At 47.7% G+C, this 27,754-nt stretch overlaps 1 protein-coding gene across 4 annotated transcripts in view; it reads left to right on the forward strand.

Moving 5' to 3' along the window:
- Positions 1 to 27,754, forward strand: part of LOC126536540 (sialin-like) — an 86,156-nt gene that overhangs the window by 19,891 nt on the left and 38,511 nt on the right. For all 4 annotated transcript variants that reach the window (XM_055074072.1, XM_055074073.1, XM_055074074.1 and 1 more), the window contains one exon: positions 12,947 to 13,092. In XM_055074072.1, the coding sequence (XP_054930047.1) occupies positions 13,005 to 13,092 (88 nt within the window). In that variant the 5' untranslated portion in view covers positions 12,947 to 13,004. The remainder of the gene's footprint in view (positions 1 to 12,946; positions 13,093 to 27,754) is intronic.

A 27,754-nucleotide genomic window follows, 5' to 3' on the forward strand; every position in this document is an offset into this window, starting at 1 on the left:
TGAACCAGAGCTCCGGAGCAGCACCGTTCGTGGTCTGCTTCTTCATTCTGGTAGTGCTGGCGATCGCCGCAGTGCTGTCCGTCAAGGCGGTTTTGCAGTTAGGGATCGCGGACAGCGACGACGGTGGCTCGCACTTCTGCTGCGCCGAGGAGGTCAAGGCACTCGTCAAATACGTCAACGCGACGCTGGACCCCTGCGACAGTTTCTTCGAATTCGTCTGCTCGAACGTCGCTGAGCAGGGCGGCCTGAGCGAGGGACTCTCGCCGTTTATTGCCTTGAGCCCGGAATTCGAGCGCAACGCCGTCGTCGAGTCCAACACACCCCGCAGTCCGGTGGGCGCCTTCCTGAGGTCCTTATTTGATTCTTGCCTCAATGCCGGTTCGGACGAAAACGCCGTGACGGGTAAGCTGGCAGCATTCCTCGTCAGCGCGGGCGGAACCTACCTGCGACACGCGGGAACGGCGAACGCGCTTGCGTTCCTCTTGCTCAGCAACCTCAAGTACCGAATTCCCTCCGTCGTGTCGATTTCACTGACGGGACACGGTGCCATTTCGATTACGCACAACACAGACTATGATCTCAACGATAGCAAGTTCCAACAATGCCTGAATCACTCGTTGGCCAAGTTCAACGACTATGCTGAGAAAAATGTCCGCGTGGAAGAAGTGAGCGCTTTCGCGAAGGCTCTGCGCGCTCGTTACCCGGCAGAGGTCAGAACCGAGCACTACTCAGGGGCCAATCTCTCCGCGCTTTTTGAGAAGTGGAATCCTATGGCGGCTCTAAATATCATCCCCATAGGCTTGGACTACCTCACCGAAGTAGACGTGAGCGGCACAGTTCAGATAGACGCGCTTTTCGACGCCCTCAGATCTCCCGAAAACGGCACCAGTGGTGTCGGCGCTGCGTACCTCCTCGCGTGCAGCGTGTGCGGCGCCCTTGTGGAGCTCGCCTGGCCTTCCGTGCACTCCAAGTCGAACAGACTCGCTTTCTGCACGCGCCAGGTCGAGCTCATTCCCCTCGTTCGCGACGCCATGTTCTCGGACGAGTATGTCACGCCGGCCAAGAAGCTCCAGGTGACTCGCGTCATCAACGCCGTCATTGAGACCATCAAGTCGGACTGCGCTGCCAGCTCGCTCTTCGACTCGACCGACGCTGGACGGCTGCAATCCCTGTTCGAGAGCATGTCGCTAGTCGTGCCCGGAGAAACGGCTCGTCCCGACGTCAGGGAGGCAAGCCTGAAGGAAAGCTTTATCGAGAAGCTTCTCGAGGGACGCGCGTACGAATTCCAGGCACAGCTCGCCATGGCGCGGTTGGGCCTCCCGGTAAGGAACAGCGGCGCGAACACCGGCAAAGGAGGACGCCCGTACCTGTCGCTGCACAAGGGAGCGAGCATCTTGGTCTTCCCGGCAGCCTTTGCGCTTTTTCGGGACGACGCCGCGCACACCGACGCCTTCAACACACCAATAATCCCTTGGGCCTTGGCTGAATCCATCTGGCGGTTCATCTTAACAGAGACGACTTTGTGGTCTCAAGGAGCGACACTTCGCATTGAGAAGCTCGTCAACTGCTTTCGGGAGCGCTACATGGCTTCGCCTAGTAGTAGTGGGCAGGGAACCCTCGGCGATGTCGACATGGTGGTGGGTTCGCTGGGCCTCTCTACGGCGCTGAGAAGCTTCTCTGAGCGCCTCTGGTACAAGGTCGAAGCGGCAGGGAGCTTCTGGAGCTTATCGCACAGCCAGTTCTTCTACATGCGTGAGACCTTCTATCGTTGTCCAGACGCTTCTGACCCGGCGAGCAGGAGATATGTGGATGTGCCCTTGAGGCATGATAAGGACTTTTCCAGGACGTTCCAGTGCGAAAGCTACAAACGCATGGCCACGACGCATGCTTGCAATTTCCCTTGAAGTGATAATAATTAGTAAAATAACCAATTATGCAAAACGGCAGGAAAAGCCTCATGGAACTTTTTAAACATTATTTGAGACAGTCGATAGTAAAACCACAGCGTTCGCGTTCTGCTGTTGAAATTTGTTACTGGAAACCAGTGCACATTTCAGTTACGCGTACTCGCCGTATGTTGGACTAACGAAACAATAGCTGTCTTCCCTTTTGCTAAGAGTGCCTTTTCTTGTCATGGTGTCATGGGCAAAAACATGGTTTCACTTTTGAGTTTGTGTGCACACTATATCTGGCAGTTCACTGCCAAATAGAATTTTTGTGTCAATAATGATATAATCGATCACCTGCACCTAACTCACCGATACCATTACTGTGATCATATAGTTATATTCACGCATAGTCACCTGACTTATGGTGGTGACCTGTGCGTAGCCTGCAAAAATACTGCGCAGTATACAGGGTGTTTACATAAACCAAACTTTAAAAATATGCAAATGCCACGTAGCTGGACAGAAGCAAGGCAGCATCTGCGCCGCGGTAGCCCAGATGCTATGGGCTTGAGCTGCGTAGCTCTATACGTCGCAGATTTGCCGTCGCTTGAAGATACTCAGATTATTTTTTGCATTCCGCCTAATTACAGAATTAGTCTTAATTAATCAACTTCTCAATTAATATAACTAGATGAAAAGTGCCAATGGGAAAATTGTAGAGCAACATGAAAAACTTCCGATACAACTTTTTATTGCTCAATACGTGCCACATAAAAGTGTTTTTCAGAGCGTGAAAGAAGCTCGCGGATACACGCAAATTGCCTCGAGCGGCCAGTCACGCGGCAATTTGAGCCTCCATGTACCTGCATCCAGGTACAGGGAGGCTCCCTAACGCCGCCGCGCCCACTGTAGGTGTTGCACGGTCTCCGTATCGCAGGGACATGTTCCGTTCGACGGAACATGCTTCATTCGATGGAATGTCGCATTATATATGCCAAAGTACATAAAAGTGTGGTCAGTCTCCATATGGTCTTACAACTTAAAGTGCAGTAATGAGAGCGCATGCGCCGCGGTAGCCCGGATGCTATGGGCTTGCGCTGCGTAGCTCTATACGTCGTAGGTTCAATCCTGGCCGCGGCGGCCGTATTTCAATGCAGGTGAAAAGAAAAACGTACTCCTGTACTTGCATTTAGGTGCGCGTCATTGAACCCCAGGCGGAAAAAAAAAATTAATCTGGAGTCGCTACTAAGGCGTGCTTCATAATGTTTTCGTGGTTTTGCACGTAACACGTCAGAATTTAAATAATGAGAGCGGGAACATTACCGTGGCGATCTTAAGGAAGAGACGATGGCGAGATTGATGGCGCATAATTAAAGAAGAACAGAGTGACGCCGAATAAATATAGGTAGATTGCAGCAGGGTCACGTACCCATGCGTCCAAGCCTCTTCTTTCCTCCACGTGAAGCCTTGCGCTGTAAGCATGGAAAGCCCTCGGATGCGAGAGGCGATAGGGGTGAAGGAGTGAAGGAGTCGGCCACGCCCACCAACGAGATTGCTCTCTCTCCATGTGAATGGAACGGCCCGAGCAAAGCCTGCCAGCCGGCGCTAATTGCGGAGGTCATGGCGCAGAGCTAATACTACAGTAAACAAGTGCGTTCTACTTCGCTGCTCGTGTAAATTCTCGGCAGTGGCGTAATCGTGTTGCAGCCGAAAATTGACACCGATAGCTCGACAGGTCTCAAGAAACAGATTGGCGAAGATTGCAAACCAGAACGTTCCGAAACCCAGTACACTTAAACAGAATAAATTCAACACAATATCCAGACGCAAGCTGCAAGCTCTGCAAACACGAACACGCAGACATGGCACACATCTTGTGGAAGTGCATACAGATCTGTTCAGTATACGTAGAGGACAACATAGAACCGGACCTTCTCGAGGAGCGATGGCTAAGCGCTCTGACTAGCTCAGAACTACACGACCAATTATGGGCTATCCAGCGGGCCCGGGCAGCGGTGGAAAGGCTATGCCTCACCGCACACAATGCCCGGGTGGCCTGAGCCCGGGCTGGCAACCTCGCAGGTCCTTTTTCCATTAAAGTTTTTTCCGTCCGTCCACCGATAGCGAAGTAAAACACACTTGTTTAGAGCAGTAATAGAGTTTTCACGTGTCGGGTATTCCGATAAACTCAAGCTGACTCGGCGTTTTACCGGATGAGCGGAAGCACAAATGCGAGTGGGCTGCACAGTGTAGCCACCTGGTGGCGTAGAGCTTAACCAGACAAACACGGAGCTAGTATTGCAGTAACCAAGTGTATTTTACTTTGCTGCTGAGGTAAATTTTCGGAAGCAACACAGTTACGCCGCTACCGGCAATTTACGCCAGTAGCGACGTAGAAGACACTTGGTTACTGCAGCATTAGCTCTGTTGTTTGTCTCGTTAGCCCCTGCGCCACCAGGTGGCTTCACCGTGCAGGTCGTTCACGTTTGCGCCTCCGCTCATGCGGTAAAACACCCAGTTCGCTTGCGTTTACCCGAATACCGGACACACTAAAACTCCGTATTAGCGCTCTGTTTGTTTGAAATCTGCGCCACCAGGTGCCTGCAGCGTGCAGGTCACTCTCGTCACACACGTTTGCTCCCCCGCTCACCCACCATTTCGCCAGATATGGTAAAACGCCCAGTCCGCTTGCGTTCATCCGAATACTGGACATGACAAAACTCTCTGCTTCTGACAGCCAACGTTTTTCAACATTTCTGAGAGCGTAGGAACGCGTTATGCTGCGTCCGATATTGTGGCAGTAAATTGACAAAGATCAGGTATTTGTGCCTACTTGTAGATGTGACTCTCGTCTCTTCTGTATGGGCAAACCACCTGTCGGACTCCTTGAATATTGGGCGCGATGTTGGCGAGCTTGATGATAGTTTCTTGTATGTGGTCGCTTCTTAAGCTCTATATTTCTTTGTCACTTCTCACGTCAATCGCACCTCTACTAATTTGAGCCGCTATAACGTTCTGGATGTTGGAATTTCTACGTCATTGGTTTCCCATTTGTCGCTCCGAGTTGCCGTAACGTCCTTCACATTCTTGCGTCTTGCCTGGATTCTGCCTGCTCGCCGTTGGAACTTCCACGTGGCCTTGCCTTGCGAGGAGACTCTTGAACACATACTGTGTGACCGTCCTGGCTACAATAAACAGACACGAGGCCGGGCTGGCAACCTCGCAGGTCCTTTTTCCATTAAAGTTTTTCCCGTCCGTCCGCCGATAGCGAAGTAAAACACACTTGTTTAGAGCAGTAATAGAGTTTTCACGTGTCGGGTATTCCGATAAACTCAAGCTGACTCGGCGTTTTACCGGATGAGCGGAAGCACAAATGCGTCATTGGTTTCCCATTTGTCGCTCCGAGTTGCTGTAACGTCCTTCACATTCTTGCGTCTTGCCTGGATTCTGCCTGCTCGCCGTTGGAACTTCCACGTGGCCTTGCCTTGCGAGGAGACTCTTGAACACATTCTGTGTGACCGTCCTGGCTACAATAAACAGACACGATCGCTTACGACTGTGGTAGACCACTTTCATCGCAGGCAATTGATGGAAGAAACCATTCTGGAATGCCGTCCTCATAAGTAATCTCAGCAGTGCGTGACGAAGGCACTGCTACGATTCTTGAGAACAACAAAAGCTGGAGAGACATCAAGGAGAAAAAAGGCAGGGAGGTCAACAAGGCGAGCGCTCGGTTTGCTACCCTGCACAGAGGGTAAGAGAAAAGGGTGGATAGAAAGAGGAAAAGGCGGAGAAAGTGAAGAGCGGCAAGCCTGCAAAAAGGGCTTTAACCATTAATTGGTCGTTATTGTGCTCCACGTGATCTTGTGCTGTGATAGTGTGCAGTTATCGTTAGCGGCTGTCTCTCGACCCTCTGACTCTTTCTGTCTCTCTCTTTCTTCTTAAATTTCCAGCTCCCGTTCCCCCATCCCTCGGTGTATAGCGTAGCAAACCGGATTTTCTGGTCTGGTTTAGCCCCCACTGCTTTCCTCTTTTCCCTTACACTCTCGCTCTTCACGCGGCGAATTACACAAACCGAGTTTTGATCTCATTTGTTTACTGTCGAAATTAAAAGAAAACCTCCGTTGCACAGCGCTACATCGACAAGGCTGAGGAAAAGGAAAGTTGAACGTCCCATATTAGTGTTTGTCACAAATAAAAAATAAAAAATAAGAATAAAAAGAACTCTGGCTCACGTGTAGGCGTTAAAAGCGCCCGAGCTGCCTGCGACAGCCGCAGCTTGTGCTCAGTGCCCGTAAACCGATCGTCGTCTAACGTGGCCGCCGCTCGCTTTGCACGTCTCGTGCGACTAAGCAGGTGTGCCGAGCTTAAAGGCTTTCATTTTTTTTTTCTGCGAGCACTTTGTGCTCGAGTGGTTCGTGCTGCCCATTGCTGCATTTATGCCGGCGCGCGTCTTCAGTCGTATGATGTATGGCCAAGGAGAGCTGACGTCCAGTTTGTGCCCGTTTTACGAAGCCGCAAGCAACTGCAAAGGCATGGGCTTCGGCGCGCGTCTAGGTGCTTTCGAACGTTCCTTCATAGCGGATTGCGTGCGTTGCCAGAAAACTTCGGTCGATTGTGTCTTGTCTTGCGTTCGAATAAAACAAACTAATTTTGTTCATGACAAATTCGTACCCGGTTTCTAAAATGGTATGTTGAGCTTGGGGCAGCGCGGGGGATGCGTGGCCATGACGGTTATGGCGGCAGCCAACACATCCTGCATTGTGTCGCAGCCGTCATTATCATGATGCAGCCTGACACTGAACGTTCCACCCTCGAATGTGAAGTGGCACGCAGGAGCGGGAGCGATGAGAGAATGCGACCGCGTAGCGATGATTCATTTTATGACAAAACACGCGCTTCCTGGAGGGATGGATTCATCAGCCGATGAAGTTGCCCTTTCCCGCTGCTCTCACGGAGTGCAGCTAGTGCTTTCGACAATTACAGAATGGCATCGGAAAGGAAGTCGTAAAGGAGAAATAAATAAGCCTGAGCATGCAGCATTTGTATCGCTCCATGAAATATTATACTAAGATTACCCGAGGAAAATCTGGCACTATAGGTGGTTGCGTGCGCCAGAACTCGGGGATTTGCCAACTTTCTGCTTCTCTCTCCGAAAAACCTTGTGTATTCTTATATCAGCGTTCTTGGGAGGAGGGTTGTTGGAAGGTGTAATTGTGATCCTGTGCTCTGATCTTGTGTGCGCGCTTTCTGCATCCCTCTCTACTTTGTTCTTATCCATTTTCTTCTTCTCCGTTCTCTAGTGTAGGGTAGAAAACAGGATCTTTTTCTTTGGTTCCCTGCCCTTTTCCTTTTTTCTGGTTGTCTCTATTTCTTGGGAAGGGGGGGGGGGGGGGATTTCATTTCTTACTTCAGAATATGCACATAGTAAGAATGTTATTTAGGCTTTTGATTTCTGCCATGTTCTGTTTTCAGAGTATTCAAAAAGAAATCGTTTTATAGAATATAAAAATAATCGCAGATGGTGAGTCTTACACTCATCATAAAGTCAGCGACACGCATTGTGGTCATCGTTCAATTGTGCGCTGGAAATCAAACCCTAAAATGAATTAATTGTGAACAGAGACACCTACCGGCTCAAAATAAATGTTGCGACCTGAGCAGGCTACATAAATAACTGTGCAACAGCAAACAAAGAAAAAAAAAAGAAAAGAAAAGCTGCTCTGTCAATGAATTCTTGCCAAATAGTTGAAAAGAAAAACCATCTACTAACCCCAGTTTTCTTGGTGGGTGAAGGACTGGAGTGCCTGGTTTCTCTAAAATAATTTTAGTTTGAAATTTCACGTGTGAGTCACCTCCGTCCAAGTATTCATATCAGCTGCGAACTAGGTCAGTCGCTCCAAAAAACACTCGCTTTGAATGCCTCTGGCGCTCTTTGGCCATACCTGGCTCTTGCGCCATTAAACCCCAAACATCATCATTGAATACCTTAGCCCAGGTCTAAGTCACATCAGGATGACCGCAGACGAAAAGAGTTCCATCGGTATGCATTAACGAAGCGTGTTTATGAGCAAGTGCGTGCTATAGGGTGTATAGGCTGTAGTGGGCTGTGAGCAAACACGGTGTTACAGAGTATAGGCTGTCGTGGCTGTAGTCTCGGTTTGGAGGCGCTGACGCGCTCATCCACGAGATCCCGCGAACCATGACGCATGCACGTCGCGATGACCGATCGAACAGCTGTCTCTGTCGTCCGGCACATCCCGCGGCTTTGCTGCGTACACTGCTCGCACCGCCGACGGCGACCCATTTCTTTTTTCTTCGTTCGTTTCCGTCTAGCTCGTGCACGGCGGGCCTTAACATTCGCACTGTAGTCTTATTCGTGTCGTTTTGTGTGGCGTGCCTAAAGTACATCACCTGTTCGCGACCGTCGCCCAATTTAGACTCTAGGTCGTCGTGTGGGTTATTGGTAATGACTGCATGCACCGCTCTACATATACATCGGAGATAACCGCACTCAGTCGCGTTCAGCGCGTGACAGTGCGACGGGACGTATAGGAGCCCGATGGGGACAATAGACGAGGAGCAAATCTAGAAAGGCGGCGTAAGTGTGGCGCTTTGGGCGCAATGCGTCATCGCTTGCAGTTCCATGCCTTTTTCTGCTAATGAAAATCGGCGAGAGCCCAGAGTGCCGCCTCTCTCTCTCTCTCTCTCTCTCTCTCTCGTGTAAGTACAGAACGCACAGCAGCTGCAGCGGCGTTGCACATTCATGCGATGGCATCTGAGGTATACGATAACAGCCGTGTTTTCTTTTTGCTGTGTTTTTTTTTTCATCGCGCAATTTAAGTTTAGAGCGATGCTGCTGCTGAGTTCCCTCCTAACACCAGCGGGGCTGACATCGGTCGGCTAGTTTTGCAATTGGCTGTTGATCCGCTCCCTCAGCGTCGCCTACTTCTAGTTGCCGCGAAGAGGAGCAGACGAAGAAAATGGCCGGAATGGCGCTTGCGTTGCCGTATATTTGGTTAATTGTTCTACGACATTGCCTCGTAACTGCGCGTCTTATTTGTGAAGGCAATCTGTTACGGCTGTAGTTAATGTGTACGCGCCGCGTCGCCCCGTAGTTCGAACGTAGACACTACCCACACTACCCAACTAACGACTGACTTGCACTTTAACATGGACTGCAACCTTCAAACTGACTGTATCTTTCTTGATTTTTCTAAAGCTTTTGACCGCGTGCCCCACTGCCGCCTAATTTCTAAATTATCTGCCCTACGACTTGACTCTTTAACATTATCCTGGATTCGTAATTTTCTTTCTTTTCGAAAACAGTTTACTGTTGTTAACAATTTCTCTTCCCCGTCTTCTTCTGTTAGCTCTGGTGTGCCACAAGGCAGCGTCCTCGGCCCCTTACTCTTCTTAATCTACATTAACGACTTACCCACACAGATTACTTCCTGCATGCGCCTTTTTGCCGATGACTGCATAATCTACCGTCCTATTCACACGACTGACGATCACTTGAAACTTCAAGCAGATCTTAACCTTATCGCTAACTGGTGTAACAAATGGCTCATGACACTAAACTTTACAAAGTGCGAGTTGATGTGCTTCAGCCAAAAATGTGTAAATTCTAAATATTCGTATCACCTTAATAACACTATGCTTACCCACACTTCATCATATAAGTACCTTGGTGTTGTTCTTACAGATAATCTTTCATGGGCCCCACACATCACTTCTACATGCGCGAAAGCATCACGTTCTCTTGGCTATCTACGACGCAACTTGCGAAATTCGCCGCCAAACATTCGAAAACTCGCTTTCCAAACATTCATTTTGCCACAGTTAGAATTCGCCTCCCCAATTTGGTCTCCTCATCAAAATTATCTAATAAATATGACTGAAATGGTACAAAACAGAGCAGCCCGGTTCATATCCCGTAACTACAGCATAAACTAAAGCATTACACAAATTAAACTAGACCTACTGTTGCCGCCTTTAGATATCCGCCGCAACATCGCTCTTCTCTGCTTATTCCACAAATATATTTACACTAATAAACGAACCCGGTTACAACTACAAACACCCCACTCTTTTTCACGCAGATTACATAATCAGTTCAGTTTCATGCGCATATACGGTAAAACAAATGCATTTAATTCATCTGCACTACCACGTGCCATTTGTCTCTGGAATGACCTCCCCGATAACATAGCCTCCATATCTAATCCCGACACGTTCCGCTCTCAGTTACTCATGCTTTTCCCATTTAATTCCGTTCACGAGTAACCAATCTAGTGTATGTTATCGTGCATTTTTGCCATGTTGTATATCATTTTCACAAACGGTTTTCCTTTGCTCTGTTAACAGTAACAAGTGTTCGTGTGCCTTCAGATATTGCTTTGTATTCCTAGTGCCTTCAATATTGTGTAACACAGTAATCTTTTTATAGCACTGATCCTGTTGGAAATTTGTACTTTATACCTTTACTGTTTAATATGCCCCCCTTACTTTATGCCCTGCCATAGGGCCTGTAAGGTTCTCTGAAAAAAAAAAAAAACCGTTTTCTCTGTTTTTGAAAATATATGTATAAGCTATGTCCTTGCTTCTGTATATAACAACGTTGCACACGTAATGATGTGCTGTCGAAAACAGACTCCATGTACGTGCGCTTCCGGAGTGTTATTTCCTTTCTCTGCAGTGCTTATCGTACTCGGGTACAGTTATTTGGGTTATATAACACGAGCGATAGCGGTTGTACGAAATGTTATGAAATTTAAGCTCATTTTCTCAAGCCAGCGCCTTTTAGTACAGCTCTTTTTTATCAATCAGAGGACTCGCCTCAACATAATACAGGCATTAAGGGGTGTTATGCAATTAACATCGGCGCAGATTTTGCAGTGTATAGTAAGATCTCAGCTTGAACAAAATTGCAATGAAACGGAAAGCACGTTTATCACAGCAGATGGTCTTATTATAATTTGACAAATTGTTATCACATTTGTTCTGCGTGTTTATGGGAGTGCCTGTCACCAAGTACTTGTTACATAAATAGGCGACAAGTACTTATAGAAGTGTGTCACCACAAATGCTTATAGTTAGGCACCTCAATCTGGTGAGGTAACGGCCAGCTCCATTCGCTGGCAACCACTTCTTTTAAACTTCTCCTTTTTCTTTTTCTCTCTCCTTTTTGGTTGAGACGGTTACCGCTTGTTCTGGTCACCCTGCTCCCACGTGTTTTGCGCCTTACTTAAATATAAACTGTCAACTCATAATTCCTCTATTGGCACGGCGACTTTCTCCGAACCAGCAACGTTCAGCTGTGTAATCATGGTGACCAAGCCGTAACTGCTTCGATTGAAAGTCTCCAATACAACACAGAATACTGCTTAGCCTTTGTTGTCGTACATAGCTTAGTTCTGTAATATTGTTACGAGCCACTTATCCTGCGGACGAAGAAGACGTTTCGTTTCGTTTACGAACGCTGGCGCATATCCACTAAGACGTTGCAGAGCTGACGAGAAAGAGGACAAGCTGTTCTGTATTGTTTTGTTTTGTGAGATCTTTGTTTTGTTGCTGTGCCACTCACTGCCACTATGTAAATATTGTAGATAAGCCTTTTTTCACATCTCCCCGTAACATCTTTGGTGGAGGTGCGGCCCACAGCTCGTGCTCTTTTTCGTCTGCTGTGCAACGTCTTAACTAGTGGGTATGCGCCAGCGTTTGTAAACGAAACGAAACGTCTTCGTTGTCCGCACGGTAAGTGGCTCGTAAAATTAGCCTCCGGCGGCAAGAAGTGTTGGCATACGTGATTTCACATTCGAAAGAAAGTTCCTTATGTGACAAGCTGCCAGCTTGCACATACAATGCATTTAAAAATAATTAGAACACTTAAAAAAAAAGAGCCTAGAATTTTTACCGAATCGCGTACGTCACTATAGGTGAATTATCTGCCCAGGCGGACATCATTTGCTAGAAAAAACAAAGCAATTCATTCATTAATTGAACTAATTACGTTAATTAACTTTGTTAGTGAAAAGCCTTACGGTACATGTCTGCGTGGTGAAGTTGTAGGGAATTGTCATTAAAGGTATAGTAAATGCAGTCCAGCTCCATTGTGAATGCAGCCCACGGGCCGAATTCCCAATGCTCTTCGTTAGCAAGAGCTGTTAGCCGCTAGCCGTTTGCCTCTGCCAATTCGCATCACAATTTGCCATTGCATCACAATTTCCTAGCACATGCTTGTGCCAGCTGAAACCAGCCAAAAATAATGATTCGGGAAAGGCAAAAAGGGCGATGTTCATGCGATGGTCTAACTAAGCGAAAGTAGCGATGCAAAATTTACTGTGTATTCTTGAACTTCAAAAACACAGCGTGCATGCTATAGTATACCGTTGACATCGGAGCAATAAAAATGGGTCCGATTGACGTTTCCGGTTGATGGATCTTTTTGCTGCGTACTTCTATCTCTCTCGCACGCACTGTCCCTTGCATGTTAACAGCATGCGGCGGTATGGAGCGTTGCCATAGGTGTTCCGCAGTGCTCGGAGAGCTAGAAGCGTGCATTGTGCGTCGCGACGGGGCAGGAAAAAAGTGAGGCGGCCGATACGCGTCGCTGAGGATGCTGACTCGACTGTAGCTTCCACGATTTTGCGCAAATGTAGTACATAAACGTTCGACGTACCCGAGCGGCATGCCGCTTTATCCGTGCGACACTGGCACGTTGCTGTGACAACGACGACTGTAGGCAGGCAGCTGCTAAACATTCGTTCTGGATCGTCGCACGGTTGACGTCGCGTTGTCTGCTACGCTGGTTGCTTCACTTGTGGGCTTTGCTATACACAGTTGACTGTGTGTCCCTGCATAGCCTCGTGTCTCGTCAGGACTTCTCGGATAGCGCTGAATCTTTGCGGAGAGTGTATAAATGAGGAAACGTTGCTGAAATATTGCGACTGGACGCGTTTTTTTTACCCCCCCAAAGCAAGAAGAAAACGTTTTAAAAAATATACGCACCTGCTTGTGATAGAGAAAGACATGACTTTGACGTCTGGTCACAGGTCTTCGTCGGAAGAAAGAAGCGGAGACGTCTTCTGCTCTTCCAGCAGCAACAGCGCCATGACGGTAGCGGTCATCACAAAAGATGGCCTGGCGATCGGAGCACCGGACAGCGGAAATGGGAACAACGTGAAACATGGAGATAGACGTGAGTATACGATCGAAAATTCTTTAGACCTACAGTCGTTCAAGCTACTACGACTGCTGGAGTGATACATTGCTTTCAAACATAAAGCATATTTAGTACATCTCAGTCCAAAGGCTACAACTTTCTTACTTTTATTTTAATCCTCTTCTTATACATATAACACGGCTCTTCGACTACCTGCCAAATGTGCGACCTTGGGCCCACCAGAGAAGTGCCTCAGTTTTCGTGTAGGAAATATCTTAAGTAAATATCTGATTCGAGAGAGTTCGATAGGGTGGGCGCTGTGAAAGGCAAGTTATAACGTCATTTGTGTCGGCAACCGAAGAGCACATTATCAGTCAATTGCCTCAAGACGTTACGCACCAAAGCCTTCGTCCACGGTTTATCATGACAGCTAACCGCAGGTTGCTCTTAACTGATACGCGAGCAGTTAGTCCAGGCGAATTACGTTGTCTGTAAGATTGGAAAAAAGTATAGGCTGAACTTCCTGAATACAGACGTTACGTGGCAGGCGTAGCAGAAATGAATTGATAGTTGCACACACGTCAAATGTTAACAGTGACAAAAAAAGAAAGAGGTAAAAATAACGACTTTTCTTCCACGTTTGTATGAATGCTTACTGCAGTTCTCTCTGACGCTCTCCTCGCACATCTTTATATTTCAGTTTTATTCTTCGCAGAACAGTAGTTTACTAAATAATAAATCCTAAATAAATAAATAAATAGCTCGTGCAAGGAGAAAGACAAACGAAGTGCGGCGATCGAGGGTGCGCGGCACGGGAGTTCTTCGTTTTCTTTGTGGGATAACCGGCGGCGTAAGACGCCAATAGACACAAGGACCTCAGACCCATATCACTCACGTCGTGCGTGGGTAAGGCGGCGGAACACGCCGTTCAGAACAGAATCTCCAGATTCCTCGAAAACAAGGGACTGTTACCATACACCCTCATCGGATTTAGACCCGGTCTGTCAACTCAAGACACCATGATTTTAATCAAGCACCAAATCATTGATGACCTCATTAGAAACGCCAAGGCCATTCTCGGGTTGAATCTTGAGAAAGCGTTCGATAACCTCTCTCACCAATACATTGTGGACAGCTTTTCCGAACTCAACCTCGGAGCCAGACTCCACGCATACGTCAAGTCATTCTTGGATAACAGGACGGCTAGGCTCCGATTTGCCGACTTCTCCACGGAGACACTCTCGCTGGGGAGCTGGGGCACCCCACAAGGCTCGGTCATCTCCCCTATGCTTTTCAACCTTGCCATGGCGGGACTTGCTGAGAAACTCGGACAGATCCACGGGCTCGAGCACACCATATACGCAGATGACATCACCATGTGGGTCTCCAAAGGAACCCCAGGCATGGTGCAGGACATCTTGCAAGAAGCAGTGAACACCGTAGAAGAATTTCTAATTCCCACAGGACTCAGATGCTCGCCTACCAAGTCGGAGCTGCTCGAACGCAGACCCACGCAGAATGGCCGCAGACCATACTCGTCAGACTTCGATTATAATCAGGAAATTACCGAACGAACCAATTCGGGACACGCCATACCGTGCGTCGACAAAATCAGAGTCCTGGGTATGATCGTAGAGACTAAAGACGTCAATGCCTCTACGGTTCAGAAGCTCATCACCAAAACCAACAACGCTATCGGGCTCATCAGAAGAAGTGCCAATAGACACAGGGGCCTCATGGAACATAATCTCATCAAACTCATACACGTGTTCGTCACCTGTCACTTCGCATACGTTGCGGCAATGCTGAATTGGTCAAGATCTGCAAGAGACAGACTTAATGCCCAAATCAGAAAGGTCAGCAAGCAAGCCCTCGGCATTCCAACCAGCACCAGCAACGAGAAGCTGGGGCACCTAGGCATGCACAACACCCTGGAAGAAATTGCCGAAGCCCAGCAGCGCGCCCAGCTTGCTAGGCTTTCGACGACGCCTCCGGGACGCGCGATCCTAGGGAGGCTAGGCTTTGCTCAAGGAGACATAGAAAAAGACTCTGCGGACCTCCCACGGGACATTCGAACCAAGATCACGGTCCGACCTATACCCAGAAGCATACACCCCGAAAACAACATGGGCAGACGACAAGCGAGAGGACAAATCCTCTTTAACCAAGCTTTGGCGAACCGCGAACGCTCAGCTTTTGTGGACGCGGCGGTATACGCAGGAAACAAAGCTTTCGCAGTGGCGGTTGTGGAGGGCCGTGGATCCACAAGATATGCAGCCACGTTAATTGCAAAGAAGCCTGAACAGGCCGAACAGGTTGCGATCGCTGTTGCCCTCACCGACAACAATCTTTCCCATATCTACAGCGACTCCATAGCCGCTATCAGAGCTTTCCAAAAGGGCACGGTCTGCGCACGGGCTCTCAGAATTGTTACAAAGAAAGAGATTAAGAACCACGTCATATACTGGTTTCCGGCACACTTAGGACCAAAGATCGGCGACGTCCCCAACCTTAACGAGGCGGCATACGAGGCTGCGCGCGCGCTTACAGACCGCGCGGCTTCACCCGACCACTCGGAGAACAAGGACACCCCAACTACATAAAATGAAATCACTAAACACTACTACCTACAACGTGGAGAGTATAGCACGACACACCGCACGCGTACTCGAGCTCAAGCGGTTACACTCAGAATGCTACAAACAGACACATACCCCACGCAAAACAGACTACACCATTACATGCCTGAGCTCTATACGACAAGACTTGTACCAATTGCAATACATCTCTTAACGTATATCATTTACTCTGGTCGTGCTCGCAAGCTCACATAAACTCCGAACCGGACTAGCGCAAGTTTGAAGAAGCAATCCGTAGCGAAGAACTCGTTCCCCAACTTTGGGCCGTCCAGCAGGTCCACGACGCCGCCAGGAAACTCAGCCTCCCGGTTCCGTCGTGGGAGACACCCACTCCATGAGAGCCCAAAGCTCTCGTGGCCTGCAGGACCTTGAATAAAGTTGATTTCCTTCCTTCCTTCAGTCAGCCCAGTGTGCCAAATCCACCCTGTGTGAGTGCGAGCCATGTTTTGAGGCGGCGGCGGCGGCGGTGGCCACGACGACGACGACAACAACAACAACAACAACAGGACGCGCTGCTCTCGGCTCTCCGAGCCTATTGTTCGCCGTGCTTGAAGACTGGTTCACCGGACAACGAGGTCTCCGGGCTTTTAATCCCTCTCATGTTTTTATTCAATTTCGGATTTTTGTGGCTACAGCAGTAACTGAATCTCTATCGATGGGAAATTAAAAGTCCCGTGCACAGGAACCTTAAGGTCAACCTTCAGAAAAAACTTGCATAGAATAGGCTACACCATGTGCCCGATTAAAACCTTCGCCGCGGTAGCTCAATTGGTAGAGCACCGCGCGCGAATTGCGAAGGTTGTGGGATCGTTCCGCACCTGCGGCAAGTTGTTTTTTCATCCACTGTCATGTTCAATTATTTTATCGTTTCTTTATTTTCATTTATTAAGCACAAGTAATTTCCCCTATGTTGTCATTGGGCTCAGTGTTTGTTGGCTTCTTATGATATGACTAATAAATATCGGGCCCCTCGGTTAACCCACTTTCTTCTCGTTTATTACATACCGAGTGTCCCGAATCCGGCAACATTGATGCCTTCAGGTAGCATGTGTGGGCTTATTGACCGGTTGCCTTCGCCCCAAAAGATCACATTCTCGTGACGCTTGCGGCAGAAAGGATGTCCCACATCTGCCGCCAAGGTTTGTGAGTGGTGGCGCTGTATTAATAACACATAGGAGGAGAAGGAGGAAAGAGAAAAGTAGAAGGCAGGGAGGTTAACCAGAATAACGTCCGGTTGGCTACCCTACACCAGGTGAATGGGAAAGGGGAAAGCAAAGATCACAGGGAGAGAGAGAGGAGGGAAGGAAAGAAGGAAATTGCGGCAAGTTCGCTGACGCATGTGGTTTTACAGAAATTGCATTAATAGTCACAGACGGTCGCACAAACCCGTCGTCCTTAAAAAACACAAAAGCGCCTTCACCGCTTTATGGGCCGACGGGCGATGGGGGCGGTGTTCCAGCAGCACCTGCACAGAAAGCGGCCGATTGTACAGTTTTTGGAAAGCTTTGGTAAGTTCTTGTCTCTCTAGGGCATATCTTGGACAGTGGCACAGCAGGTGGTCGATGTTTTCTTTGGTGCCACAGACCTCGCATGCTGCACTGTCAGTCACTCCAATTAATGTAGAGTATGCCTTTGTGAAGGCAACTCCTAACCAAAGGCGACAGAGAAGCGTAGCTTCGCGTCGAGGAAGTCCGAGTGGAGGTCGGAGTAGCAGGGAGGGGTTTAGTCGATGCAGTCGTGTAAGTCGTAAGTTTGGCGAGTTCCACTCGGTCACTGTGAGACTGCGTGCCAGGTGTCGAAGCTGCCTTGCAGCGTCAGTCCTCGAAAGCGGAATTGGAACGCTGTGCTCTTCTTGATGTGCTGTGCGAGCAGCGTTATCGGCGGAATCATTGCCACTGATTCCACAGTGGCCAGGTACCCATTGAAAAACGACCTCGTGGCCTTTTTGTTGGACATCATGGTAAAGTTTCACGACTTCGTATGTCAATTGGTCATGACATCCGTGTCGGAGAACTGACTGCGTGCGCTGTAATGCCGGTTTTGAATCACACCACACAGCCCATTTTCGAGGTCTTTCAGAATCAATGAATTCCAGTGCTCGACGCAGGGCCGTTAGTTCTGCCGCCGTTGAGGTCGTGACATGCGATGTCTTGAACCGCAGTGTCATTCCTCGCGTTGGTATAACCACGGCACCACGAGAACTGCTCGACGTAGTCGATCCATCGGTATAGATGTGCACGTGCTTGCTGTATTTTTCATGCAGAAGAAGTAAGCTCAGCTGTTTTAGAGCAGGGGCCGGTAGATCTGTCTTCTTCTGTAGTCCTGGAATCATTATATGTACTTGTGGACGGCTCAAACACCACGGAGGAAACGCTGGCTTGGCCGCAGGTGCGTACCCTGAAGTAAACGACGCACGATGTGCACTGACAATACCGCTGAATGTCGAGCAGGGCCTTGCAGCAGTGAGGTTCGCCAAGTGGTGGGAAGGGGTCCTAGCATAATGCCTGAGATGCATACGCATTGTCTCAATGGTAATGTGCGTCGTGATTGGGTAATCCTGCGCAAGGGCAATGGTTTCAGCCGTTGATGCACTGCGTGGTAAGCCAAGACATATCTTAAGGGCTTGGGCTTGAATACTCTGAATCGTACGCAGGTTAGTCTTGTAGGTGTTGGATATTGCAGGCAGGCTGTATCGCAGGAATCCAACGAACAACTCCATGTACAACTGTAAGATAGCGTGTATAGATACTCCCCAACTTTTTCCTGCAAGGAACCTGAACAGGTGACAGATAGCAGTCAGCCGCTTTTTCACGTAATTGACATGTGGAGTCCAAGACAGGTCTCTGTCAATTACGACTCCCAAGAACCTGTGACTTCTGCTGTATGGTATAAGTTGTCCGTTAATAGATACGCCGTAACCAGACATTGGCTTCCTCGTGAATGCCACCATTGCATACTTTCCGCTTAAAATTTCAAGTCCTTGTTCACGAAGGTAGCAAGATGTCATTGTGGCTGCCTTCTGAAGCCGAGCGCGAAGCTGAAGTCGTGTCACACCTGATGCCCAAATGCAGATGTCGTCCGCATAGATGGAAAGTCGTACGGTGCTTGGCAGGTTGTAAACTAATACACTGAGGGTGAGATTGAAAAGAGTCGGGCTAAGCACTCCGCCTTGAGGGACTCCTCGGCTACCGTAATGCTCGGATGTCGGGCCATTTTCTGTGTGCACTGTTAAGAACGGCCAGCTGCAGTGCAAGTTTGCCACCTAGTTGCGACTGTGGAAGCAACATCTCGGGAGCATCGCCGCCAACCTCTAGCCACAGCGCGACTAAATCGACTTTGTGTCGGGGAACAAGACGCGCATCCCCCACTCTCCGTCGCTTCAGCTAGGATGCGTTCGATGAAGCAGGCTTTGTGCTGAAACCGCCGCCAACCTCTAGCCTCACCGCCGTTGTGACGGAATGAGTTCGGCGGGCCAACTATTGTTACCAAACTCCCCAACGCGGACCTGATCAGCTACAGGTGCACGAGTTGCCGCGGGAACACCGTTTTGCACTGCTTCCCACGCACCGACCAAGACGCAAGACAACGCGCTACTCGGAACGGCTCCGAGTTCTACGGGGCCCCTCTGACGTCGGCTCCGGACCTTCGCACATGTGTGCATTTGTGTGTGTAGACCGTCCTGCGGGGAGGCGGCTAGTTTTCGATGACTAAACGAACGTTCGCATCACCTTGTATCGGGAGAGGACCGAGTGTTTAAAAACCGCTGTTGTGCGGCTGCTCAGGACACTCTCTCTCAAGCAGTCATGTTAGACTGATGTACTTTCTCAAACAGTCATGTTAGACTGATATAAATACTGTAAATAAACCCATATTCCTCGTTCTCGATGAGAAGCAGTCCTTCCCTTCATCAACGTCCTATGCGTGGATAAGTTGGACGACGGCATGGGCCAGCTACCTTCTAATTCATGCCCGACTCCAATCTTGACAACGGATCACGAGCGATGGGATTGAGCCCCCAATCCTGACAGCACGTAGAATGGTCTCCTCTGTAAGTAGTTGCACACCCACATATACATTTTACCACCAAGTCCGACGGCTTCTAACGTGCTAAGGATGGCTTCATGGGCGACATTATCATAAGCTCCTTTAACGTCTAGAAATAGAGCAGCAGATAGTCGCTTAGAGGCCTTTTGGTGTTGCACAAATGTTATCAAGTCAACAACGCTGTCTGTTGACGAACGGCCCCGTCTGAATCCGGCCATAGCATGTGGATAGATTTCATAGTACTCTAAGTACCATTCCACACGTGTTAAAATCATTCTTTCCATTGTTTTTCCGACACAGCTGGCAAGTGCGATCGCACAGTATGAGGAAATGTCCAGAGGCGACTTGCCAGCTTTGAGAAGTGAAATGAGGCGAGTTGACTTCCACTCTTGCGGAACCGTACCCGTCTGCCAGGAGTCGTTGTACAAGAGCAAGAGTGCCTTCCGAGCTTGGTCTCCTAGGTTACACAGGGCACGGTATGTAATACCGTCAGGTCCTGGCGCTGAAGAACGCCTGCACAAAGCCAGCGCAGCTTCTAGTTCTTCCATAGAAAAAGGGCATTCCATGCGGGGATCGCGTGAGAACAGTGGGTGGTCGAGTAATAACACATAAATAACTAAGAAGTGTATGGGGAAACGGCGCCGCGGTAGCTCAAAGTGTATGGGGAAAAAGGGCATTCCATGCGGGGATCGCGTGAGAACAGTGGGTGGTCGAGTAATAACAGATAAATAACTAAGAAAGTGTATGGGGAAACGGCGCCGCGGTAGCTCAATTGGTTAGAGCGCATGCGCAATGCGAATGCGTGGGATCGTTCCCCACCTGCGGCAAGTTGTTTTTTCATCCATTTTCATTGCCATTAATTAATTCAATTGGTAAGTACAAGTTATTTCCCCTCTCTTTTTCTTGGTGTCATATATATGTGTGTGTGTGTGTGTGTGTGTGTGTGTGTGTGTGCGTGTGTGTGTGTGTGTGTGTGTGTGTAGGGAGGCAGTACCGCCCCAGTATCTTTGAAAAGCACATTATAAAGCAAACATGTTCGTTATTTGAGAGAAAACAGCTTCTTTGGCATCACTTTCTTCAGACTGAGTGATCAGCAACCTTATTTCCGAATTTTAGAACATCTTCAGGCTTTCCTCAAAATATATTGCGATTTTCCATTCATGAGCAGACTGCGCTATTCGACGATGTCGATTGAGAGCTCTGAGTGCTGACTCCGTATAGGAACACAGCTTGGTAATAAACACAACTCGACGGATTGATGCGTGTACCGGCCTACACACTAAAGGTGAATTTGAAGTAATTTTAAGGAATGCAGATTTGCTTGTTTCAGAAGACTCTTTCTAAACCCTAAGGGGTCGAAAGTGAAACCGAACTCATTGATTTCATATCAGAACTGTCTCTGAAGGAATGAGCGTTGTTGACATCTGCGAGAAAATTGCCATCACAGTCCTTGTTCAAAAAAGAAAGTTAGAATCAAACATTGAGCAATTGAATGTTTGAGTCCAGCCGTATGGCAGGATGTTAATCGTTAAGGTTTGGTGTGGTGAAGTGGCTTGTAGTGACAATGACGATTAGATATTCATACGCTCTACGTAGTTCGACCCAGGAGGTCTTTTGGTTCCCGATCAGCCAACGACCTGTACGAACAGGGCAGACCGATATCTAAGTACGAATGCAGGCTACCCTGGTTTTGGAAAGCACACGGCTATGTTTTGTCGATACTGGTAAACTGAAATTGCTAAATTTTAGACGAATTAATCAAATGAAAGTGTGTCGAATTGAAGTCATTGCACTTGAGGCTTAAAGAAATAAGGAAAAAGGGTTATTTTTCTGGCTGAAGTAATTTTCTGCATCCTGTGTGGAAAGCCCAATACGTACAATTACAGCGGATGTCGCTTCGAGACTGCCTTATTAAGAAAACAAATCAGGGTTCAACAACACTACAGTGACATCCAGGGTTGCTGTTTCCCAGAGTCTATGTCAGTCTGAATGCTCATGTGGAGCTTTCCGGTGCAGCACAGAAATACAATGTTCTGCACGTCTTTCTCTCTCAACGTGACCAGTATATTTTCAAGCTGAGTCGGTGTATTATAACTATATTATTATTCCCTTTCGCGCTTTGGAGTGGGGGGGGGGTGATCTGGGTGGCGCTCCGCCTACGTTATTGCCAGGATGGGCAGGTCGAGAGCGGCGAATGGCAAAGAAGGGATAGAATTAACGGCCAGGCATCCTTACACTGTCCTAGTCATGATCTGCGCAATAAATGTAAAGGATCATCTACTTATCCTGTTTCGGCTTATTGTTTTAATCCACTATCTATCGTGTACCCATTACTGCAAGTTTAAGTATGAGCATCGCTGCACATTAGAGCACGAGATAATCCAGCAATCATTGAGACGGCAAGAATATTAACTTCAAGCACTGGCAAGTGCGGAATGATCCTCGATAGGACATCAGTGTTTATACAGTACTATACAAAGTAGAAAAAAGTCAGCACGTGATAAAAAAAAGTACGGACTGCCAAAGAAGCCGTAGAATATACTCTGTCGGCAGTTAACATAGAAACATTACACGTGGAATTTAGACCCGCGCGAGGAACAGCTGCGTCACGCAGAATTTAAATGTAAATGCACAGAGATTAAGATAGAGAGATACGGAGAGAAAGGAGGTGCGGACAGAGCTTGTTTTCATATCAAGCTGCCAATAACGTTCTATGGGGACGCAGTTGAATACATTTGTTCATTAAGTAGAAGTTGATTATTGGCAAACGAGAACCTGGTGAACTTGAAATATTCTTTCTCCTCTTCACTGCCGACTCGTAGACCTCACCTATGGCCAGAAATGTCTTGACAGAGAACGCGAAAAACCGGGACGTGGTAGTGCGTTCGCGAGCTTGATAAACGCTGTCGCCTCAAATAATACGTCAGCGCTGATATTGCAGTCGTCATGCGTGTACAGCCGTGTCACCTGAAAGCGAAACATAATGTAGAAAGGGAAAAAAAAAGAGAAACGGCAGAGAACAGTTGGCTGAAACTGTTTCACGTGAGTGTGCAAATGTGCCAACTGTACGCGCCGGTCGGACGCGTGCTTACTGCATGTGGCATACACCTGCAGCGTGGCCGAGCTTCGCCGCGCTGCGCGGGCCGCCATAACGCGTTTGTTCCGAGTGTAGGGCGCACGTGGCTTCCTTTTAGTGTTTTCGTCGTGGACAGAAACACGAGTCATTTTTCATGGAAACCGGAATAGGAGCGTCATAGTTCAAGGGAGAACATATGAACATATGGCAAACGCGGCGGCTTCACTGAAAAAGCCTATAAGGAAAGTAAACTTGGCAACCCTGCTGATTCATGTTTTAAGGGTAGCGCGACAGTTGTGCACGGGACGAAAGGCACAGAACGACCGGACAACTGGAACGCCTCGTTATTCTCTCTTGTTTCTTTCTTTCTTTCTCGACTTGGTGGACCCGCCGCGAGGCACACGTGGAAAAAAAAAAAAGCACGATTAGCAAGAGGCAGCGAATACTGTGTCTTTCGTTGTGTGCAGGCTTTCGCGCCACCTTTCCAACAACAACAACAACAACAACAACAACAACAACAACAAGACATATGACCGCTTTGAGACAGCACGCTTCGCGGCATCATGATACAGGCCGATTCGTTGGAGCGTCCCCTCCTGAATTTGGCGTCACTCTGTCCACGCACGTGCCGTCGACGGGAACAGCTGTGCCACGCGGTATCAGTACTCGTTTCGCAGCGCCGTCACAGACGCTTGGGTTACAGCGCCTATTCAGCTTTACAGACGCAGTGCTCAGCAATAGCATGTGCATTGTCCGGTCAGACATTAATAATAATAATAATAATAATAATAATAATAATAATAATAATAATAATAATAATAATAATAATAATAATAATAATAATAATAATAATAATTCCATTTTGAGTTTGCACATTGAAATATTGGGTCTGTCAAAGCTTTCACAGCGAGGCTTGCGCGACAGGACTCCGCACAACATCGGCAACGAAAAAATTATAAGAAACATTGAACAGGATTGATATCACTCGCCACTACCTAGTGAACGAGATAAAAACAGAAAACTACCTGATAACAGAGACATGAGGTAACAGTCGACAAACAAAGAGACATCATTACATGAGTCAAATATGATTTAACATATTACGTTGGGTGAGCTCTGAGGTGGCAGTGAGAATATCGTCTGCTGAGTTCATTGAAAATGTGGGTAACGTAAACACACCTTCTAGTTTGCTATATTTAGTAGCGCAGCGGAGCAAACGAAAACGAGGAACTTTTAGGGCGTGATATCGAGGCACTGTGTGTAGGCGTGCTTGAAATCGGAGTTCCTAAAGTGGTTCGAGACAACTGCTTGCACAAACGGGGAATTGAAGGAAGGCAAGCACGGAGCCAAAAACAGATCTGCACTGTTCGCCGCAGGAGAATTGTAAGCGGCGCCTTTCAGGATACCCTTTCAGATGGCATCGATTTTGCACGGCCAACAAACAGAAGAAAGTTCAAGCACGGTTATACCGTACGTGAAAACACTATACGCGAGCGAGTGCATGACCGTTCTTTTCACTGACATCGGAAGAAAATATTTTATATTAATTTATAAACACTCATCAGTCTAGTAGAGATGTATGTTAAATGGCTGTGCCAGGAAAGGTCATTATCAGTAAACAATCCGAGGTATGTTATTCAATACAGATACCCTATTCGAAAGCAATGACATAAATGTTTGATGTGCGACTGCAAAAAAAAAAAAAAGAAACACAGCGGTATCGCACTAACTGCTGCCATCAGCGGGTTTCTAAAATACACAACTTTTGTTTTCGCTGAATTAACTGTAAGACCGTTATTTTTAAACCATGCCATTGCATCGCACACATTTTTTTCCAAGCAAACTAATCGCTTTCCCGTAAGATATATATGTTTGTTTAATAGCACCGTGTCATCTGCGCATTGAGAAACTGTACAACTGGATACAGATGAAGTGAAATCATTCATAAATACACTAAAAAGCAAAGGAGACAAACTTGACCCACGTGGAATGCCAGTTCTCAATTCAAGCTTGCGGCTGACTGGCGTTTGATCTTCTTAGGCAACACCTTGTGAGCTCAGTGAGAGTGAGTGAGTGAGTGAGTGAGTGAGTGAGTGAGTGAGTGAGTGAGTGAGTGAGTGAGTGAGTGAGTGAGTGAGTGAGTGAGTGAGTGAGTGAGTGAGTTAGTGAGTGAGTGAGTGAGTGAGTGAGTGAGTGAGCGAGCGAGTGAGTGGGTGAAACAACTTTATTCGGTACACAATAAACGCGAGTAAACTCAACGTCACCTGGCTAGGCCCACTCGAGGACCATCAGGTAAACCCAACGGCCTTCTCGCGGGCCCTCTGGACTGCCAGGATTTGAGAGGTCTGGTCCTGGGCCCTAATAAGCTTCATCATTTCCTCCTGTGTGAAAGGGGTACCGGACATGCTCGAAGTCCGCATATATATATAACCACCACACAGGGGGCAGTCCGGAGTTGGGAACCGTTTGGGGTACATTGTGTGCAGTGCCGCGGGGTTCGGGTAAGTGCTTGTTTGCAGAAGTCTGAGAGTGACTACCTGGGCCCTGCACAGCGTGGAGTGCGGCAAAGGCAGGAGATAATTATGCTTGCAGATCTCGTTGTACGAGCAGAGAGGCTCGGGTCGCCCAGGAGAGGACGCGTTACCGAGATAACTTTTTAAGGAATCATAGAATTGTCCTCTGAAACCCAGCAGGCGCAGCTCCTCAAGAAGAATACTGTACCTGACCGTGTCGAGAGTGACCCATGTATCCAGAAATAAAGCACACGCAAACATTCTCGTTCTAAAGGAGAATACTGCTCATCACAAAATTCCTCCGAACAGGATATGGTCCCTCGTCCTGATATAAAGCCAAAGTGGCAATCTGAGATAATTGTAAACTTCTCTTGAAATGAGGTCATACATTCGAACACAAACTTTAATATTTGCGATAATGCTGGCAGTATTGATAAAAAAAATAGTTGTTGTTGCTGTTGTCGATGTGTCTAAAGCTACGTTGAGCGTACGCGGGAATAATCCAGTTTGTCGCCTAAACATATGGCGGAGTGGTGGATCCGTCAGGTGAAGACTCTCCCTTTTATTAACGAAATTAACAATTTTGAGGCAGTGGATAATATTACCACTAAATATAGCACGTTGTCAACCTTCATCGGTGGCGATGAGGTAACGTGTCTGCATGTCACACTACATCCCAGGGCTCGATTCTCCGTCGCAACGTACTGCTTTCTTCGTTTTATTTCTCTACCCTTTTTCTTTCTCTCTCTGTTTCCTTTTTCAGCAGTGACTTTGATGTGGCGAAAACACTTTCGCAACTTAGATGTGAAAATCGGCTACTCGACAGCCAGATCTAACGCACCGTTGGCTGTTTTACCATGTGTTCTGTAGCGCATGTAAGAACGGAGCAATAAGCTTGCTTAAGCGCATGATCCGAGAGTCCGACGTGTATGGCAGTACGGCAACAGTGGTGACGCACATTTTTGTGTCCTCTTTCCTCTACACTTTTCAGATGTAAGTGGCAAAAAAGGCATTTGCCACGTCAGTCAAATAGTTACAAGCAAAAAAAAAAAAATAGAAAGAAGAAAGGAGGACAAGACAAGAAAGAGAAAAAAAAAGCAAAAGAAAAGAAACTAAAGAAGAATACATTTAGCAAATTCGTATCCAAAACAGGTAGCCAGCGTAGCAGTCGGAGATTTCGTCGCAATGCTAGCATAATTACGGACTTGCGAGAGTTTGTCTTCTAATATTAACCACTGACTACAAGCTGTTCAGATTTCTGCCGCATAATTGATGCAGATTTTGGTGTTTGTAAAAACGAATTCTTATGCGCTTTACGAATATTATCAATAGCGTATTGAACACAAATAGCCACAACACGTCTAGTTAGAAAAGCGAGCCCTGAGCCGCGTTAACATCGAAGTTAGTTAATGCACGTGTATTCTCGATTACATTTGCCTCCCCCCCCCCCCCCCCCCGCCCCCATTTCATTCTGCAGAAGCCCAAATATACGGTATTCGCCATTTTAAGTAGACGAATCAACATCAAAGTAGAAGTGTACATATTCGATTGATCGCGCGCTGGAACACGATAGAAAATTGCATAGTTTCGTTGTTTGAGGCGTGACTCTACGACGTGAGAACGAGCAGACGAAACGGAAGTACATCTCTCTTGCTACGGTACGAAGTGAAACAAGGTCACGCAGACATTCGGATTGTAGGTTTTATTACTTCTCTAAACTTTAATTCGTCCATTGAGGCAACAGATCGAACAAATAACGTCTGTTGCCTTCAATAATTCACAAAGTCCCATGTCACTGTGAGTGACATCACGACACTGCGAATTACGAAGGCGCGCTTGTGCCAATGACGTCGACTCTCAGGCTGGAGGAGCGGCGCCAGCGAGGAAAAGGGCTCACGTCGTTTGGTCTGAAATTTCAGCTGTTTTAGCTGCTCGTAGCGGTGTAATAAATTACAGACGCGGTAGTTAGCGCGCATTGTACGTATTGCGTTTGTCAGCTCAATATGGCCAGAGCTGTTAAGGGACCTTTAACGTCTTCTTTTTCAATAAGGTACTCACTCACTCACTCACTCACTCACTCACTCACTCACTCACTCACTCACTCACTCACTCACTCACTCACTCACTCACTCACTCACTCACTCACTCACTCACTCACTCACTCACTCACTCACTCACTCACTCACTCACACACTCACTCACTCACTCACTCACTCACTCACTCACTCACTCACTCACTCACTCACTCACTCACTCACACACTCACTCACTCACTCACTCACTCACTCACTCACTCACTCACTCACTCACTCACTCACTCACTCACTCACTCACTCACTGTGTGCACATGTGCTGTCAATGTCGTACATCTGTATTTTTAACGATGTTCTTCATTATTTGCTCTGTGAAACATTCTTTCTGGTTTT

Source organism: Dermacentor andersoni, chromosome 4 (assembly GCF_023375885.2).
Source record: "Dermacentor andersoni chromosome 4, qqDerAnde1_hic_scaffold, whole genome shotgun sequence".
Classification (NCBI taxonomy): domain Eukaryota; kingdom Metazoa; phylum Arthropoda; class Arachnida; order Ixodida; family Ixodidae; genus Dermacentor; species Dermacentor andersoni.